Source organism: Oculina patagonica, chromosome 14 (genome assembly GCF_052425735.1).
Source record: "Oculina patagonica isolate OP01 chromosome 14, crgOcupat, whole genome shotgun sequence".
Classification (NCBI taxonomy): Eukaryota; Metazoa; Cnidaria; class Anthozoa; order Scleractinia; family Oculinidae; genus Oculina; species Oculina patagonica.
Genome location: NC_135771.1, coordinates 4,431,586 through 4,449,048, shown reverse-complemented (window position 1 = coordinate 4,449,048; position 17,463 = coordinate 4,431,586). Strand labels below are relative to the sequence as shown.

Here is a 17,463-nt window from a genome sequence, read left to right as displayed (position 1 = left end):
GTGTAGAGGATCGAAATACACCAATCAAAACTTTCCATTTGACAAGGTAAAACAAAGACTCCATGTGGTATAAACAAACTACATGCATATAAATATGACCTCGAAGGTCAGTTATGCTAGGATAGCCAATCAGTAATCGAGGATTTCGATCCGTATGGTAATTGATCCCTTATTAATTTTATTATAAATACCAAGACACATCATCCTGCCTTCATTCAAATCCATTCTGATCTACAGACATGGCACCCAAAGTTGCAGGAAAGAAAGGCGAGAAGAAAGCCGGCAAGGCAAAGGCCTCGGCTGAAGGAAAGAAGAAGAGAAGGGGAAAGAGAAAGGAAAGCTATGCTATCTACATCTACAAGGTGTTGAAGCAAGTTCACCCTGACACTGGCATCTCCAGCAAAGCCATGGGCATCATGAACTCGTTTGTCAACGACATCTTCGAGCGCATTGCCACCGAAGCTTCCCGCCTTGCCCACTACAACAAGAAATCAACCATCAGCTCCCGCGAGATCCAGACCGCCATCAGGCTGCTTCTGCCCGGTGAACTGGCCAAACACGCCGTCAGTGAAGGAACCAAGGCTGTGACCAAGTACACCAGCAGCAAGTAAACTCACTTTGTGGGTTTCCCGCCAAAACAAACGGCTCCTTTAGGAGCCACCAAGTCTTGTAAAAATCAATGATCAACTTGCATTAAAAACCATTTTTGATTCATTTCCCTTCGAAAATCATATAACTGGATTTCTACTTGTCGTTTATAGAGTATCGCTCTCGCAATTTTAGAAAATCTGCTGCTCGCTAAACTTATGTTTCTGTCATAACCATATTTCTTTCTTCTGTCTCTTTTATGCCGCGCGTTGTCAAAAACGGATAGTCCATCCCAAATTTTCTGGGAAAGATAATGGCGATTCTGTAAGCCTGCATAGCAGGCATGTAGTTTTTTCAGCGCGTTTCGTTTTAGATCGCGAGAAGCCTACGCGACAAAAAATTCGAATTTTTCCTCGCGTGGCCCTTTCGCGCCTTTAGCGTTTTCTATACGCGCGCTCGAATCTAAGATTCTGTTCAACGTACATCTTCCATCGGGATTCAACAAGGGTGTAAGTTATAAGACATACACAGTCTCTTGCAATTGGTTTTAGGAAGGGTTACGACTGCGTTTGCAATTTTGCACCATGAACGAAAGAAGTAAATTTTACCTGCGTTTGGGTTGTTCTAGCTGTGTACAGCCGTCCCGCTCCGCAATGTTTTTTAGCGGAACAGGACGGCTATACACTAGAACGCCAAGCTACGCTGGCTAGCTATACACAGGCTAGGGTTGTTCATACTGCGCTCCGGAAATAAACTGGTTTTGCCAAAGAAACCAATTAGAACGAATAATACCATTTTTCTTTTCTAGTGCTTTCAGTCGTTTCAGATAGCTTTGCAAGAAATTTCGAAATTTCGTTGCATAAAGGGTACCCTGGGTGCCAGAGGGTTTTTTTTTTTTTTTTTTTTTTCGGCGACAAAGAGCGGCGAAGCCGCGATCGTCGAGAGAGTGGCGAAGCCACGTCCGATCGCGGCTTCGCCGCTCTTTGGCACCGCAAAAAAAAAAAACCCTCTGGAACCCAGGGTACATAAAGGGGCATGTAAACTGATAGACAGGTGGGGGGGGGGGGGGAGGGGGTGCTATTTGAAGGGGGCCTCTCAATCGTGAAAACTCCTTTTCCTAGATCGATCCTATGAAAAGTTACCGCCAAAAAATATCAAAACATTGCATTTCACATGATTTGAAAACTGAATGGTGCACAGAGGAAAAAAAAACCTAAAATTGTCCGAAAATGCTCCTTTCTGCAAACTAATTCCCAATCCCTTCTCGACACAGAACCAGCAACGCGGTCGCAACGCGTAGCATGGCGGGAAAATACAAACCGAGTCTCTCCCGTCAGCTAGGTCTCTCAGAAGTTCGATCTTCAGCTGTTTGCTGTCTGTTTTCATTTTTGGGCTTTTTTTTCCAGCTTTTCAACGCAGGAATCTTGTCTATCGTATTAGTACAACTCATATTATGTTAAATGTCGTTCGAAGATTTTCCGAGGGAAGCCTGTGAAAGCTGGAGCGAGGTTGGTTTGGTTTACACGAGGAACAAATATGGCCGAATTTGTTCGCCTCCGGGATACAATTTAAGTCGAAAGAACGATTGTTCTTTCAAAAACAGTCTCTTTAAAGGTATGTTTTTGGTATAGATAAGAATATGACGTTCTATGAAGGGTGCAAATGCATATTATTTACGTAGATTTATATAAAATACTCTTGCTACATTGGGGCCTGTTTCGAGGCCAGTTTTACATGAGGGGCGGTAAGGGGGGGTCATGCGCACAGTTCACGACTATTAAAAATGGTAAATCACGTCGTTTCACGGAAAATAACATAGACGAGGAAGTCTTGTGCATTTAAGCCTCCATATGGAAGTGTTTTTAGTCTTGCAAGGACGATTTTGCAAAAATGACTGACTACCTGTTCTTAAATATTTAGCCATCACGCAAATTGTGTCCAAAAGTAATCTTCCTTGCACAGCAGGTTGGTTTTTACGGAGGAAGTGCTGAATTCTAGTCAAATCTTATGATTACACAACCTTATTTTTTGCTTTCATGTGTCACAACAAGTATGTCATTCACAGTTCACGGACAATATCAGGGGCGTAGCCAGCTTTCTGACGAGTTGTAGGCCTGGCCGCTTCCTGGTGGGGGATGGGGAAGAGGGGAGGCGTTCGGGGACATCCTACCGATAATTAAAGACCATCAAAAGTGCAATTTCACACCACCTACATTTTGACATATTATTACAGAGAATGGGCCAACTTTCACTCATTGCCAAATATATAAACGCACTTGTCTTTACAGTAAAGATACCTATCACTATATTTACAATGCACATTGCTTTCTATTTCATTTTGAAAAACCTTCAGCCTGAATTGCTCTCTATTATACATTTAAAAAATACGAGCGGGCCCAAACAATTTGTAGGCCCGGGCCTATAGGCTGGCTACGCCCCTGAATATTATTTTATAATCACGGATCACGGAAAATAAAAACGTACAATCACGTTTCACGAGAAACCCTCTTACGGCCCCTCTTACATGTTACAGGGGAAGGGGGGTCTAAACAAAGTTCCCGCTCCCCGTACCTTTAACTCCCATTTTGCCCCCCCCCCCCACCCCCTTTCTTTTATAGTGGCTCCCACCTCTTTGTTGTTTTTATAATTATTTCAACTTGAAATGCAATGTTGCAAGTTTTTTCCATTTGTCCCAGTTCCAAACACTTTGGGACCCCAACCAGTTCCAGACTTCCTGCCCCCCTTACTTCGCAGTTCCTTCCTCTCTGCCCCACCTTATCTAGGGAACCCTCCTACATGGGTGAAACTTGCTTCGGTCACTGAAAGGCTTCAAAAATGGAATTAATGGTGGATTCAGATGTGTCGGACAATGCAAGGCGGGGTGGGAGTGACAGACAAAGTGAACAAAAGAGTGTAGTAGGTCCTTTTCTTGTTCAAATAAGGGGAAAAGGGTTGGAAAAGTTACAACCCTTTTCTGAATCTTGCATTTTCAGCAAAAACAAAAAACAAAAAGGGTGTGGTGTGGGGGAGAAGGTCGCTTGCTACTGGAGCTCACTGAACAGGGCAGCAAATAATTTTTATCACTTGAAAGGACATACAGTATTTACTTGAATAAGTGCCGCTGCGCTTATTAAATTTTTCATGCCCCAAAGTGCGGGCTTATTAACTTTTTTGTCCCAAATGCGGCGCTCATTCGACAGCGGCGGTTATTCGGGGACGGCGCTTATTCTAGTATGTTTTACTAAGAACCCATCTTGGTCAGACAAAACAAAATTGTGGTCGGAAAGATTTTTATTCATTGTTGCTGTAAAATGATGAACGATCAAAAAATTGTCAGGACATCATGTCCGACCACACTTGGGAATTCGTCGGACATGAGCAATTTTTGGCCGGCCAATGTCCGATGACCGACTGTTATTTGCAGCTCTGACTTAATTTCTAAGCATCAACTTGAACTCTGTACACAGTATTACCCAAGTAGAATGTAAATATTTACTTAGCTTTGAATATGTTTTTTTTTCTTTTACACAGGAGCAAATTGTTCAGTTAACACCAACGATAACACCTACAATCCCCAATCCCTCTTTCTTATTTGTCTGGATTATGTTGCCAAGAACATATCTATGGTAGAATCTCTTGAAGGATTTCCAGACATTGTTGGAGAAGAGCTTTTCAAAAAAGTCCATGAGAATGACCAATTTGGATCTGATCCCAAGAATTTGAAGTTGTTCTGTGAAGCATATGGTATATTGGTGTTATCAAAACTGAGCCTAAGTGCGGCACACATTCTAACAAGCAATTACTTGGAATATCTTCAGCTGTTTGTATGTCTGACTGAGCTTGATGTCAGTCACTGTCGTCTTGGAGACACTCATGAACTGTTGTCATACATTGCTCATTTACATGGGTAAGTATGATAAAGATGCATCATTTGTTTTTGCCACGTGTTTTCAGGATAATACTAACAGCTAAACAGTAGTCTAGAAATTTAGTACAGTTGAAGTATCTCGATAATTGGAACCCTCAATAACTCGAAGCTCCCACTAACTCAAACATTTTTTTGATATCCCTCTAGGTCATTTTCTTACTAATTCTACCCCCCAATAACTGGAATCTTTTTCAATATCCCTTGAAGGTTTGAGTTTTCGAGATTCAACTGTACAATGTATGCAGCGAGGTTACAAACATGTACATTTATGCTATGTCAATCTAATCCAGTCTTGTGGGAGGCGCGGTGGCCTAATGGTTAGTGCATTGGACTCCAGATCGAGCGGTCCGGGCACGAGGCCTGGCCGGGGTGATTGTGTTGTGTTGTTGGGCAAGACACTTTACTCTCATAGTGCCTCTCTCCATACAGGTCTATAAATGGGTACCGGCGACATAATGCTGGTGGGGGTACCCTGCGATGGACTAGCATCCCATTCAAGGGGGAGTAGAAATATTCCTAGCCGCTTAATGCTAATAGAAACCGGCTCTCGGCTTCCCTCTAAACTTCCCTTAATTTCAAATATTTTCCTTAGTTCGTGTATGGAGTTTTGGGCTCTGGAAAGGTTGCGGGTTAACTGAAGAAATATCCAAGGCTACAAAAATATATGCACTTATTAAATGAGTATCAATTTAATCAAAACTCCTCCGTTTTCCTTATAATTGTTTGTTTATGTTATTATTCTTTAGCTTTTTCACTTTGTCATGTACCAGTAATATTTTCTTCATGAAAGATTGCATGACAAGTTCAACGAGCATCTACTTTGGAGGCTATTTCGTTTAATTATTTCAAGCACCATGTGCAGTAATTTTGTTTATATATCATTGATTCTAAATGTGATAACTGTTTTGTTTTTTTGTTTGTCCTCTGATAGCCCAGGGAGCAAAGTAAATAGATTTTTCAGCTTGCCCCGCGGCCAAGTTGGAACCATTGCATACTACCCAGTAGTTCAAAGGCATTTCTCAGTGTCCTGACTTCATCTGCCAACTAAGGAGTCCAAAACTGCTACATTCCCATCAAACAAATGATGGGTAAAATCAAATAGCCCAAAAGGAAAATCCACTAGCCCAGGGCTATCGGACAGGCCTTACTTTGCATGCTGTAAAAAGGTGTACATGTTAGCTGTGTAGAACCTAAATCATTATTTATTTTCTTTATTTTTAATACAGCTTGACAAAGCTCAGCCTTAAAGAGAATTGTCTTTCTGATTCTGGCATTAGAAAACTCACACTACCCCAGCGTCTTTTGAAGGGAGGACTTGGACAGCTGTCAGTTTTGGATTTATCCTTGAATCCTGGCATAACAGATGATAGTATCAAGCATATTGTAAAGCTAAATTCCTTGAGTGCTTTGAATCTGTCTGGTACCAAAGTAACACTTGGTTATGGTGTCCCACAACTAATGAACCAAACCAGCTTGTGTCTAGCATTGGATGTAAGTTATTAGTAACCAAGAAACTGGTAGATATAGTGGTTTAACCAGACTGATATTGTTTTTACAACCCATTTGTCAAACAGAATGCAGACCCACCCTACAGAAGGTAAAAAGGCCAAAATTTTGCATAAGCATTGTTTACAATTTCTCTTGGGACATACAGTCGTCCCAAGAGAAATTTAAAACAAAATTTTGGGCCCGGGCAAACAAAGTGTATTATGGGAGATTTTTACCAGTAAATGGTCAATGGTTTGAATCCAGTCCCGAGTATCAGTAGTTTGTATAGTGTGGTCATCGAAATTGAGAGTAGTTCTGAAAAGAACTGTTTTTGGTGACTGATGTTTCAACAACTTGAATGGAAGTCATCTTCAGAGCCTTCACTTGACTTTGAAGATGACTTCCACTCAGGTTGTTAAAACATCAGCCAGGTTGATGAAACATCAGCCACTACCTCTCACCTGGACGATCACACTATACAAACTACTGATGCTCCTGGGTTTCGATCATTTACTATGACACTGATTATTAACCAAGAAACTGGGAGTTTCTTGGTGGTTTAATCAGGCTGATATTGGTTTTTACAATCCATTTGGCAAGCACAGAATGCAGCTGAGTTTTGTGTTTCCAGAAAATAGCCACACCTACCCCACAGAAGGTAATTGAAACTGTTCCGAAGGGGTTGGGGGTCTCAAAAACCAAAGTTTTTAGAGGAAAGTACAAAATTAAACTGGAATTTCTGGGGTGGGGAGGCGGGGTTCAAACCAAACACCCTTCTGTGAGGGAGGCATAGATATTTTCTGGAAAAACACATTGAGTTTGTTAACAAATTTTCACATTGATAAAGGGGTGAGAGTTGCATAAATTTCAGTACAAATCTATTCTTGTTCACATAGCAACAATGAACCTAACCCAGTCAAAATTAACATGATCGATATAGAGATATGAGAAATTCGTTGAGTCATATTGCAGTTGAGTTCACGTTCTCCGAAACATACAGAATTTGGAAATTTGTTTTTGTTTCACAGCTGAGGCTACACTTCAAAGAAGTATATCAGAAATTTTTATGTACATGCAGTGCCCTTCTACTCTGACTTGTTTTTGTTCCCATTGCCATTGCAAGGCTTTCTTTATATATTCACTGGTTTTAGTATATACTGTAAAATCTGCTCTTTTTATTTTATTCATTATAATAACAACAGGTTGATGATTTCAAGTCAGGTAAAGCTTTTACAGTTACGGAAGGATGGGCTGTTGATGTGATTAAAAGCTGGATGGAAAAGTCTAAGGCTAGCACTGCAAGTAACAAAGCAAAACCACAAGTTGAGAAAAAAAGTGCTAAATTTTACAAGTCATCACGACCAGTCTTGATACAAAAATCTGCAGCCAAGGGTACAACCATCAGCGAACTCCCAACAATTATGCTGTGTTCAAAGAAAGATAAACTGGCTTGTGTAAACCCTACAGAAATGCAGCAATCTATGAGAAAATGTATGAAAGACAACAAGGAGAATTCTGCAAGAAATGATCCACCCAAAAAGAAGTTAAAAACAAGTGAAGATGCTCTAGTAGTAACAACTAGTAGCAGTGACCAAGAAACTTTAGAGGATGACTTCATTAAAGCATATTTAAATTGCGACAAACAGTGGAAGCCTGTACAAAGAAAGTGTTCTCTGTTAGAGTCCTTAGATCAGGTTAGATAGGTAAGTCTACAGTTATACCTGTAGTGTTGCTACTACAACCTGTATATGCAAGTAGAACCTCACTTGGGGGGAGGGGGTGTACTCCCTTACACCTGCTGGGCACTAAAGGGTATCAGGGTCCGTACAGGTCATGGAAAACCTGGAAAGTCATGAAATTTTAGAATTTCATTTTCCAGGCCTGAAAAGACATGGAATTAAGGTGTGGGTCATGAAAAGTCATGGAAAATGGTATTGATTGTACAAAATAAATAACTAAAGGCAGTTTAATTTTGTGAAGGAAAGGGTACAAACCTACCCAAAATCAGAATATTTTTTTGAAAATTTCAAAGGAAAATGGCCAAAGTTAGGACATGAAAAACTTTGAAATTTTATGAAAAGGGTCATGGAAAGTCATGGAATTTCAAAAGCTCAAAAGAGTTCGAACCCTGGGTATCGTTTTCATGCTGTTTTGGCCTGAAACAGGGAGTAGACTTAAGCCACTTTGAAATGGGTATAGGATATAATTGCTTTGAAATAGGGTATAGATTTTGGCCATTCTGAAAATTAAGAGGGTATGGTTTGCACATTGTGGTTAGCAGTTAGGTATAGTTTTGGAAAAGACAATTTATTATTGGTATTATACTTTCCTTTAGATGTGTGATTTAAAAGCGTCTTTAATTTGTATCCAATCTTAAATATTTATGGAAACCAATTTAGTTATTGAAAGGAGTTCCTGCGTAGAATCTGGTCTGAGATAGGGTATCGATTTTGGGGTCAGATCTGAAATAGTTTGGTCTGAAAAAGGGTAAGGGTTTCAGGAAGCACGCTGTACACTCCCTAGAACTTCAACTTGCCTTATAGTATAACAACAACAACAACAACAACAATAATAATAATAATAATAATAATAATAATAATTTATTAATTTATAGTGTGCTTTTTAACATAAAAAATAATCAAAAAGCGCATTGCAATAAAAAAAATTTTTATAACCTTAACATTTTTTTTTACTTTAATATTTTAAGATAAACTCAATATCTACATGTACATGTATTATTGACAAGATCTAAAGGTTAAAAGCTAATTTAAAAAGATGTGTTTTAAGACGAAAAAATAAAGCAAAATGAAAACCGTCTTATCATCCATCCTCCCCTTTCCCTTCCCCTCTACCTCACACTACACGCACACCCCTACTTAGCCATGCATGAACCCCTTACCCAGGGCATCCAGCAGCTGTTAGATGTTAATTGCCTTACCTGGGAGGGGGGCGGGGGTACTCCCTTACATAGGCTATATAGGTATGTGCAGTGCCAAAGGGTATGGTTTTCAGACCATTTTCGTCTGAAATTTGTGCACTCTGGTCAGCAGTTAGGTATAATTTTTGGAAGAGACTATTTTTATGATTGCTTAAATGTTCACCCCTTTAGAAGAGTGACTTAAGACCAACAGTAATTTGTACCCCATCTGAAAATATTTAGGCAAACCTTCAGTTCCTTGGTGGGGTCTGGTGTGAAATAGGGTTCAATTTTTGGGTCAGCTCTGAAATAGGGTAAAAAGCATGCTACACTCACCCACCCCCTCCCCCCCCCCCCCCCAGGGAGCCTTGCCTTACCACTACCTTCACTATTATGGTCTCTTTCTATTAGTCCCAAGAAAATCATGGTCTGTATAAGTGGATACACAAACCCCATTGGGACACCCATGAGGAACAATAAAATGCACTGCCCAAGGTAAAATTTATGAAATTTATTGACATCAGAATAATGTTTTTGTAGTGTATATTTTTATTAATTTATGATCCTCCCTTTCAGCTTTCACAATAATTTATTCTTTGTCCTTTGATGTACCTCCAGCCTGAAAAAGGTGCCCTTTTGGGGTGCAGCCTCCCTGTATAGTCCACTGCAAGGAATATCCCCCACCCCCAACCAGGACTAAGGGTATTCCCATGTTGCTCCAGTTTTACCCCCTCCTTAAAAACCAACATTTCCAAATTTCTATTTGATATGTATAGCACTCTGGTTCCCCATTGTCTCTCTTCTTCACACCCCAGGGAACAGCATTGAAAAGAAAGTGGACCGATGTGAAAAACAACAACGGTTGATATGGGCTTCCTCCCCAAATTCAACAGTCTTATTTGTCTAATATTCAGGGCACAGCCCCTTCCCCCTCCCCCTTTCCTCCTCCACTACATTCACCTCTAAAATCCTAAGTAATGTGAAAATCCGAGAGACAAGAACCGTATGGGTAGTTGAGTAGGCAGTTAACTTTAATAAGTGATGAGAAGTGAATATAATTTTACTGTAAAGTTAATATAAAATAATGACATCTCTTGTTATGTCCAGTAATATTGTTTTATTAATTAAAAAAGATAAACCATGCTATCAACAATACGCATGTTCTTTTACATGAATCCCGTAAGCATAACAAAACTATATAGCAAAATGCACATATCTTTTATGACTATGAAAGAAATATACTCAGCGTTAATTGAAATGTTACAAAATTATGGCAAAATATGCACTATTACTTAATTCTATATGAAATGAAAAGTGCAAAATAGCAGAATGAGATTGTTATAACACTTGTATATATTACGTGATATGTACATTCTTGAACAGCATAATTATTAATTCTACAATTCCTTATCCAAAAGGAACAAAAAATAAATGCGTAATATTAACGTTTAGACATATTACTGTCTTACATGTCATGTGGCATCCTTGCTCTAAGGAGAGCTGGTCAAAATGTTATGTCTAAATATTATTTAACCATGAAACTATTATGATTATGGTTAAAATACACAAGGTATAAATCACTACATACAAACTCAAAAACTGCTTCTGATAGGTTCATTATATAATGATTGAAGTGAAGTTAATTATTACTTAACATAAGTGAGTATGGCTGTTATAAGAAACTATTTTAGCTGTTAATTTCAGACAATGAGGAACTAGAAATGCCCAGTCTGTCCTTTGCTTGTAAAAGTATTGATTATGCAGGGCTACCAACTGGACTACCTAAGACAATTAACTACAATTTGTACGGATTGAATTTGTTATGTTCATGTATGATGTCGCTGATGAGTATGGAAGTAACTCAATCTTGAAAAATTCTTTGATATTGAAACTAGTTCAAATGTATATTACAATAAATTACTAATTCTTTTTCACAATGCCACAACACTACTAGTAATTGTACAAGATTCCTAAATGTTTATACAATAATCTAATTTGACATTTACCCAATAGAGTTAAAATTAATTATATATATCCCTCCCTAGACCCTTGTTTATCTTTGCAGTGAGTGCCTAAGAAATCTCTCTCTTGTGCCACTCATGATATCTTATTTATCAAAATAGAACTCTTCACCACATATCTTTAATCAATTTATTTAACTTTACATGATGCTTGTTAGCAGCAGCAGTGGCAGCGACATAGCGAAAAATAAATTGAATTTAGCCTTGTTAACTTGAATGCAGTTGAGCTAGAATTTAAACTGACTCCACCCAACTTTTAAAGCTTTTTCAAGTTAAATTGTATAAACAATTTGAAAATCTACATGTATGAAATGGTGCATTTCTTCAATAACCTCATTATTTTAAAATCCTCTTTTGCCCCCTTCAAGCTGGCAAATAAATTTTGTCATTCTTTGCCCAACTTGCACATGATTTACTTTTCAAACCTTACAAAAATTTGGCAAAACTATAGCTAAGTAGCAATTATGTTTAGTTTTGCAACATTAACAGAAATATGCAACACATCTTCCAAGTCATTTGGAAAGGTTTTGCAATGCATTTTCCAATTTCCTTGGTAAGGCTTTACTTGAGCTTATATTTGAAACATAGGTTTGTCATCTAAACCAGACCCTTGTAAAGTCATTATTCTAGGCTGTATGTTGAGAGCAAGGAAACGTTCCTCGAATAAAGCCTTGTACAAAGTTCATTGTCTCTCTAAAAGCCATGTTAGCTATGAATATGCACTTGATAAAGGTTTTAGTGTGTCTTCAAATGTGGGGATCTCCATGCTGCTCAACATTTGAGTATAGCATAAGGCTGCTGGTTCTTCTTCCGGTGTTGGAGTGCTTGCCCTTGCAACGGGTTGCAGTGGTGGTGGGTTGTATTGACCGTACAGACTCTCCGCTCCATACCATGCCCTCTGGGCATCAAGATGAGCTTGGGTGAAACCATTCTCTAAAGCGAGTTTTTTCTCTGTTGTCTGCCGCAATGTATCCAGCGTTTTCTGTCGTTTTCTTGCTTGATACTCATCCACAAAGCTGAAGTCTGATAAAGGTCTTGTCACTCCTGCACAGAGTAGGTCTCTTTTTGATGAGCGGTTTCCTCTTGGTTTCTGTTTAGACTATCAACAGAAAACAAACATTACAAACTGCCACAAGACAAAACATTTCTAAGTAATTCAATCCTTATTCAGTTATTCAGTTTATATCCGCAAGAACACATCCAAAAATTATACCGAAGCTATAAATGTGATGACAAATGCTATAAATACAAGCGAGAGATAAACAGGAAATACCACACTACAAAATATATACAGTTGAATCCCGAGATAACTCGAACCCTCAATAACTCGAACCTCCCACTAACTTGAACCTTTTTCGATTCCCCTCCAGGTTATTTTCTTACTAATTTTGCCCTTGATAACTCAAACCCCTGATAACTCGAATCTTTTTCGATTTCCCTTGAAGGTTCAAGTTATCGGGATTCAACTGTACAGGTATCCAGGATATCATGGTCAGGACTACATCACGATCACGTTTCTCTCATGATCCTCACCTTCCCACTTGAGTTCTGTTGTGGCATCTTGCCATTTGCATGCTGTTTGAAGTGTTTCCTTAGTGAACTGGGGTCTGTGTATCTCTTGGGACAGCCAGGGACTTGACATGCATACGGTTTCTACAAACAACAGAAAAAAAATTAAGATGGTTGTCACTTTTACGTGCACCAAGAAGAGTGTCTATTATAGGCGGTCATACATTTCGAAAACCGCCACATTTTGTTCTCCCTAGGCCGCAAAAAGCTTTTGTTTTCTTCTTAAGACCGAAACTGTCATAATTTCTTGACCATAAACTGCCAGATAAAATAGTCCATTTTACAGTTGTCTACCAAGTGACCAGGCCTTTGAATGGTAGAGAGGCTGAGGGTGACCTTGCATTGTTACAAACCTCTTTGCTTTATTATGTAAATGTACCTAGTTAGCATCAAAACAACGTGATTAACACAACAAAAGCAGTGAGGTCTGTATCAAAACAAGGTCACCTTCAGTCTCACTTTCAGTCAATGGCCAGGTCACTGAGCAGACAACTGTAAAATGGTCTATTAACAGGAATGTACCCGCGAACCGACACTCAAAATTGGCTTAAACTGCAAAACTGCCAGAGTATAAAAGGCCCCCCAAGAATGAGAACAGAAATTCCCAGTTTGGCAGATATCTTAAGTTGATGCTCTTTTTGGATGGACAAAAAAACTTTTATTTCTAGTCAATGTTGCTGAACAGTTTCCCCTTGTCATTACATTTTATGCTTCAAAAATTGTATAAAAGATGCATTGGATGGTGGACAACAATAGTCAACTTGGCTAATCCTGTTGACCATTCACAGGTAGAAACAACAGCTTTCTGTCCCAGGGAGGTACACATGGAACAACTGAGAAGGAGGTGTCAATGAATTCTGACCCCCAGGAAAGGCATTAATTTATTCATAGCACCACCCATACCCCCCACCCTGAAAAAATCACCAATTTCACACCCATGTGAAATGGTGAGTTTCAGGCTTGGGGGTAAGAATTTTTGATGGCATTTTAAGGAGCAAGACATGCCCAAACTTAAAAGGACATTTTTAGGGGTTTAGTTTTAATATTTAACATCTTTTATGATATTTTGAAGGAGGTATTTTTTTTGGTTAGAAATGTAACACATGTTTTCTTTCGTTTGTTTTTTATCTCATGTATTGTAAAAGTAAAATCATGGCATAGTCTGCAACTCACTTCCTTTTTTCCCTTATGTTTCCTGCCTTGGTGGGCAAATTGGCCTTTGTGATAAGTTTTCAAACTCTCATAAATCATACACCTGACTCAGTATTGAAATGTTGAGGGAGAAATTTGCTTTTGGTCAACTTACCGTGTCTTGATGTGTTCTTTGGTGTTTTGCTCTGTCTGACGAGTTTGAAAATGATTTGGGACAACCAAGATGCTGGCATAGGTATGGCTTTTCCCCAGTATGCGATCGCATGTGTATTTTCAGATTTTCCAGCCTTGAAAATGCTTTATTACATCCTGGAAACTGCAAGATAAAAAAAGTAACCTTTAGGTCATTTGATATTCTTTTATGTGAGCTAGCGAGGCGAGACCCAAAATGGCCCAGACACAGATGTCTGAAACCTCTAATGCTGCTTATTCGACATGACTGGATCACCCAGTTCTCTGCTGATATTAGGAGTTAGAAATGGGACGGGACAAATGTTTAGCTTGGCAGCTTGCCACTCGCCCCTGTATTGCCATATAGTGAGTCTGCTCTTGGTCTCCGGCTTAGAAAAATAAATCTGTGCAAATCCGATCCACTTCAGAAACAAATTTCAACAGGAAATAAACTTTATTTTAAAAAAAAAAAAAAATTATAATAAAATGCGGATTACAGCAAAGCTTAAAGTGGCCATGGGCATCATCAAAACATATTTTCCGGACTCTCAAAAATTATTGCTCTACCATCAACATCATTCTCTTTCCAAATCTTTGCTTTTTTCATAGAATCTAATACTGTTTCGTATTTGCACTCTGTAATGTTACATCTGCTGTATAATTAATCCCTCCAATATATTTTTTTATGCTTTATAAATATAAACTTTTTCTCTATCAGCCTAACAGAAATAGTGTTTTTGCTCAAAATCTGTAAGAATCCTGTTCAATTTTTGCAATCTTTTCTGATCTTTTCCAATTTTGGCCTTCTAACTTTTTTCTTAATTTACTGCATAAGATTTTTATCCTGAGATAAGAAATTGATTTGTATGTGTGAGATGGCACAAAATGGAAGTCTTTGAACAGCATTTTATCCATTTGAATTGCTAGGTATATCTGTATTTCTCTGTGTGCGGCTTTAAGCACTTTTGTGTTTTTCTATCACTTTAGATAATTTGAGTGAGAATTTTAAGATCATTTTGTATGGCACAGATTAAACTTATGTGGTAATAAATAGCGTCAAAAATTTGTTTTGTTGTAGAGGCATTGCAGACTTTACAGTTCCCATAATGAAATCACAAAATGTCAGCCTATTTTTCAACTCAACACTAGTAATATTTTGCACTGATTTTTAACATTTTAATCTTGGTTTTCAAAGATGTTTGCTTGGTGTTAATGTCTCCTTTTTATTACATTTCCCCAAAATGTTTAGTTTTGTATGAAATAATTTGCTTGACAAAATATTACCTACACCAGAATTTGTTAGCCTTTACTCTAGAGTGTTTTGCTTATTTTTATAAATAAAGAATCAATTTAAGAAGAAATATACTTTTAGCAACCTGCAAGAGCTTCATTTAGCCCATGTTTAGCAAAATTCGATTTCAACAATGTTAAGAGTATTTACTTAAAACTTCAAAATCCAAAAGTTTTGGTATAAAATTTTTGAGATAAGAAGTAACTATCACAATATCTTCCACCTGTTTTCCAAGTTATATATTTAGCACACATTAGAAATAGAAAACAATCAGTTTTCTACCAGCTGGAGTTTTAAAAAAAACAAGAGAAGCAAATTCTTTAAATCACGCATTGAACAAAAAATCATCAGAGACTAAAATAGAATTATTTTTTTCTTACTTTTTGGTAAGATTTTGATCAAGAAAATTTGTGTATTTGTACTCAATTTTTAATATATATCTTTTTCTAATTTCAGACCTGCAACCACTGTATATTATTTACACATGTCACCAGACAATTTTTCATCATAAAATAGACATTTGTTAGTGTTCTAGAAGACTTTTGTCAGTTTGCCAATGGGAAATACATTGTTAGAAAATTCGGGCAAAGAATTACTGGTTAGTAATTGCTGCAATCAAATTTGCCACTGAGTTTTCATGAAATAGTCTTTGAAAAACAATAGGTGAAGAGTTTGTTTAGCTAGCTGTGCTTCAATTTGAAATTAAACAAGACTGCTGGTAGCCCAAAGTAAATGTTTAAACTATAATGTCCAGAAAAATTAATTTGTATTTAGTCAGACAATTGAATACATCCAAATTTTATTTATCTTTGATTGATTTAGGGAAGAAGCTTAAATAAATGCAAGAAAACCACAAAGAATCGAGTAAAAAGCAATTAAAAAGACATAAGTTAAATTGTCTTCCGCGGCCTTTGAAAGAATTGTAAAAAACACGGCATAATTTACGGTTTCCAGAAGTTCCGTGACTAAACCAACATTGAATTGTTTGAATTAAATATGCAATTTGAAACAAAAATTGCCTTTGACGATCCGCCAATTTTTATTTTTATTTTTTTAATTTTTTTTCTGCTTAGCAGGTGTATGAATTAAACACACAAAAGAGAGTTATCAATCATATTTCTTTGCCTAAAGAAACACACAGACAGTATTTGAAAATTGTACACTAAGAAAATATTAATACCAGTGAAAGGTTTAATTAAAGGAACCCTTTTTAAAGCGACTGTGTTTGTTTACGTACGTGTGTACCAAAAACTGTACTTTAACAAATTAAAAGAGCATTTTTTTTTTTTTGAAGTGTTGACAATTCTTAAATAAAAGAGTTGAAAGAACAATATAACACTCAATACTCATGGCCAGGTGGTAGAGCAATATGTAAAAAAATCCGCGTAAAGTTTTCCGTGACCCAAGTATCACGCAAACAGCAGGGAATGTGTTTATCCAAGGTCAATTGAGAAGCTCTCGCTGGCAAGGCATGGCGTTCCCAAACCTCCGTATCATCGCTCAGCAACCAAATTCAAGCTATATCTATTTTAATTCACGTTAAATCCAATTAAAACAACACCCTGATTTGAAAGGAGAAACGACACTTGCGAACGTAAAGGTTATCTAACAACTTTTCAAAGCCGCTTCTCTTTGTACTGTGCCGAACTCCTCCCCCCTGACTTAAGCAACAAATGGTTAAAACTACTCTCTCTGTTCTTTTATATACGAGAAGTAAATGTAACAATAGTGAAAATCTAAAATCGTAAAGGTGTTAAGCTAGATTTCTTTTTGTTCTCTTAATTTTTTTTATTTCTCGTGCAGAATTTGAGCCTTTTCGAACAAGAAGGGTACATTAGAGTTAAATGATTGGTTACGTATCAATTGTTTTTCGACCCCCCTGCGTTCCAACCACATGGTGCATATTCAGTGGTCGCGAACATGCCAAATTTTTGGGCGAAATTCTAAGTGCCAACGAGTCACCAGCCGAAGATATAATCTCTAGCGGATCTTGGATTACCGTCTTGAACTTTCAAGACTCTCTAGACAGTGTTTGCGATGGATTAAACCCTTTCGTGATCTGCACCGTCTACTCGATGTCGGTCCAAGATTTTTGTTTTTCTTTTCGGCTGCCCTGAACCGCAAGTATAACAAATATGCCATTGAATTTTAAGCCCCAGAGGCCGAACTCAAAGACAAACAATGCGATTATTGTGTCTTATGCAAATCGCTGTAGAAACCCTGGCGTGAAGGAGCGGATGCCTGCCTCAGTAGACCATCACCTATAGCTACGGAACGGCCTCTTTGAAAACGGAGACGCGGGTTTATGACCGCAACTGACAAAATTGTGCAATTCATT

General features: G+C 37.9%; 2 protein-coding genes and 1 pseudogene across 11 annotated transcripts in view; 2 read left to right on the top strand and 1 right to left on the bottom strand.

Annotated features, from left to right (window-relative positions):
• Nucleotides 1-196: 196 nt before the first annotated feature.
• On the top strand, nt 197-658 carry LOC144638352 (histone H2B pseudogene; annotated as a pseudogene).
• Nucleotides 659-1,930: 1,272 nt separating this feature from the next.
• Nucleotides 1,931-17,463, top strand: part of LOC144638194 (leucine-rich repeat-containing protein 42-like) — a 53,058-nt gene continuing 37,525 nt past the window's right edge. For 4 of the 7 annotated variants that reach the window (XM_078497399.1, XM_078497396.1, XM_078497397.1 and 1 more), the window contains exons 1-4: nt 1,931-2,202; nt 4,120-4,495; nt 5,743-6,007; nt 7,207-7,707. In XM_078497399.1, coding sequence (XP_078353525.1) covers nt 2,049-2,202; nt 4,120-4,495; nt 5,743-6,007; nt 7,207-7,707 — 1,296 coding nt within the window. In that variant the 5' untranslated portion in view covers nt 1,931-2,048. Of the gene's footprint in view, nt 2,203-4,119; nt 4,496-5,742; nt 6,008-7,206; nt 7,708-15,581; nt 15,689-15,947; nt 16,060-17,463 lie in introns of those variants that run through there. The other 3 variants (XM_078497394.1, XM_078497400.1, XM_078497398.1) reach the window with 3 other exon arrangements.
• Nucleotides 10,016-17,463, bottom strand: part of LOC144638140 (uncharacterized) — a 32,543-nt gene continuing 25,095 nt past the window's right edge. For all 4 annotated transcript variants that reach the window (XM_078497330.1, XM_078497332.1, XM_078497334.1 and 1 more), the window contains 3 exons: nt 13,818-13,979; nt 12,476-12,595; nt 10,016-12,041 (listed from right to left, as the gene is read on the bottom strand). In XM_078497330.1, the coding sequence (XP_078353456.1) occupies nt 11,652-12,041; nt 12,476-12,595; nt 13,818-13,979 (672 nt within the window). In that variant the 3' untranslated portion in view covers nt 10,016-11,651. The remainder of the gene's footprint in view (nt 12,042-12,475; nt 12,596-13,817; nt 13,980-17,463) is intronic.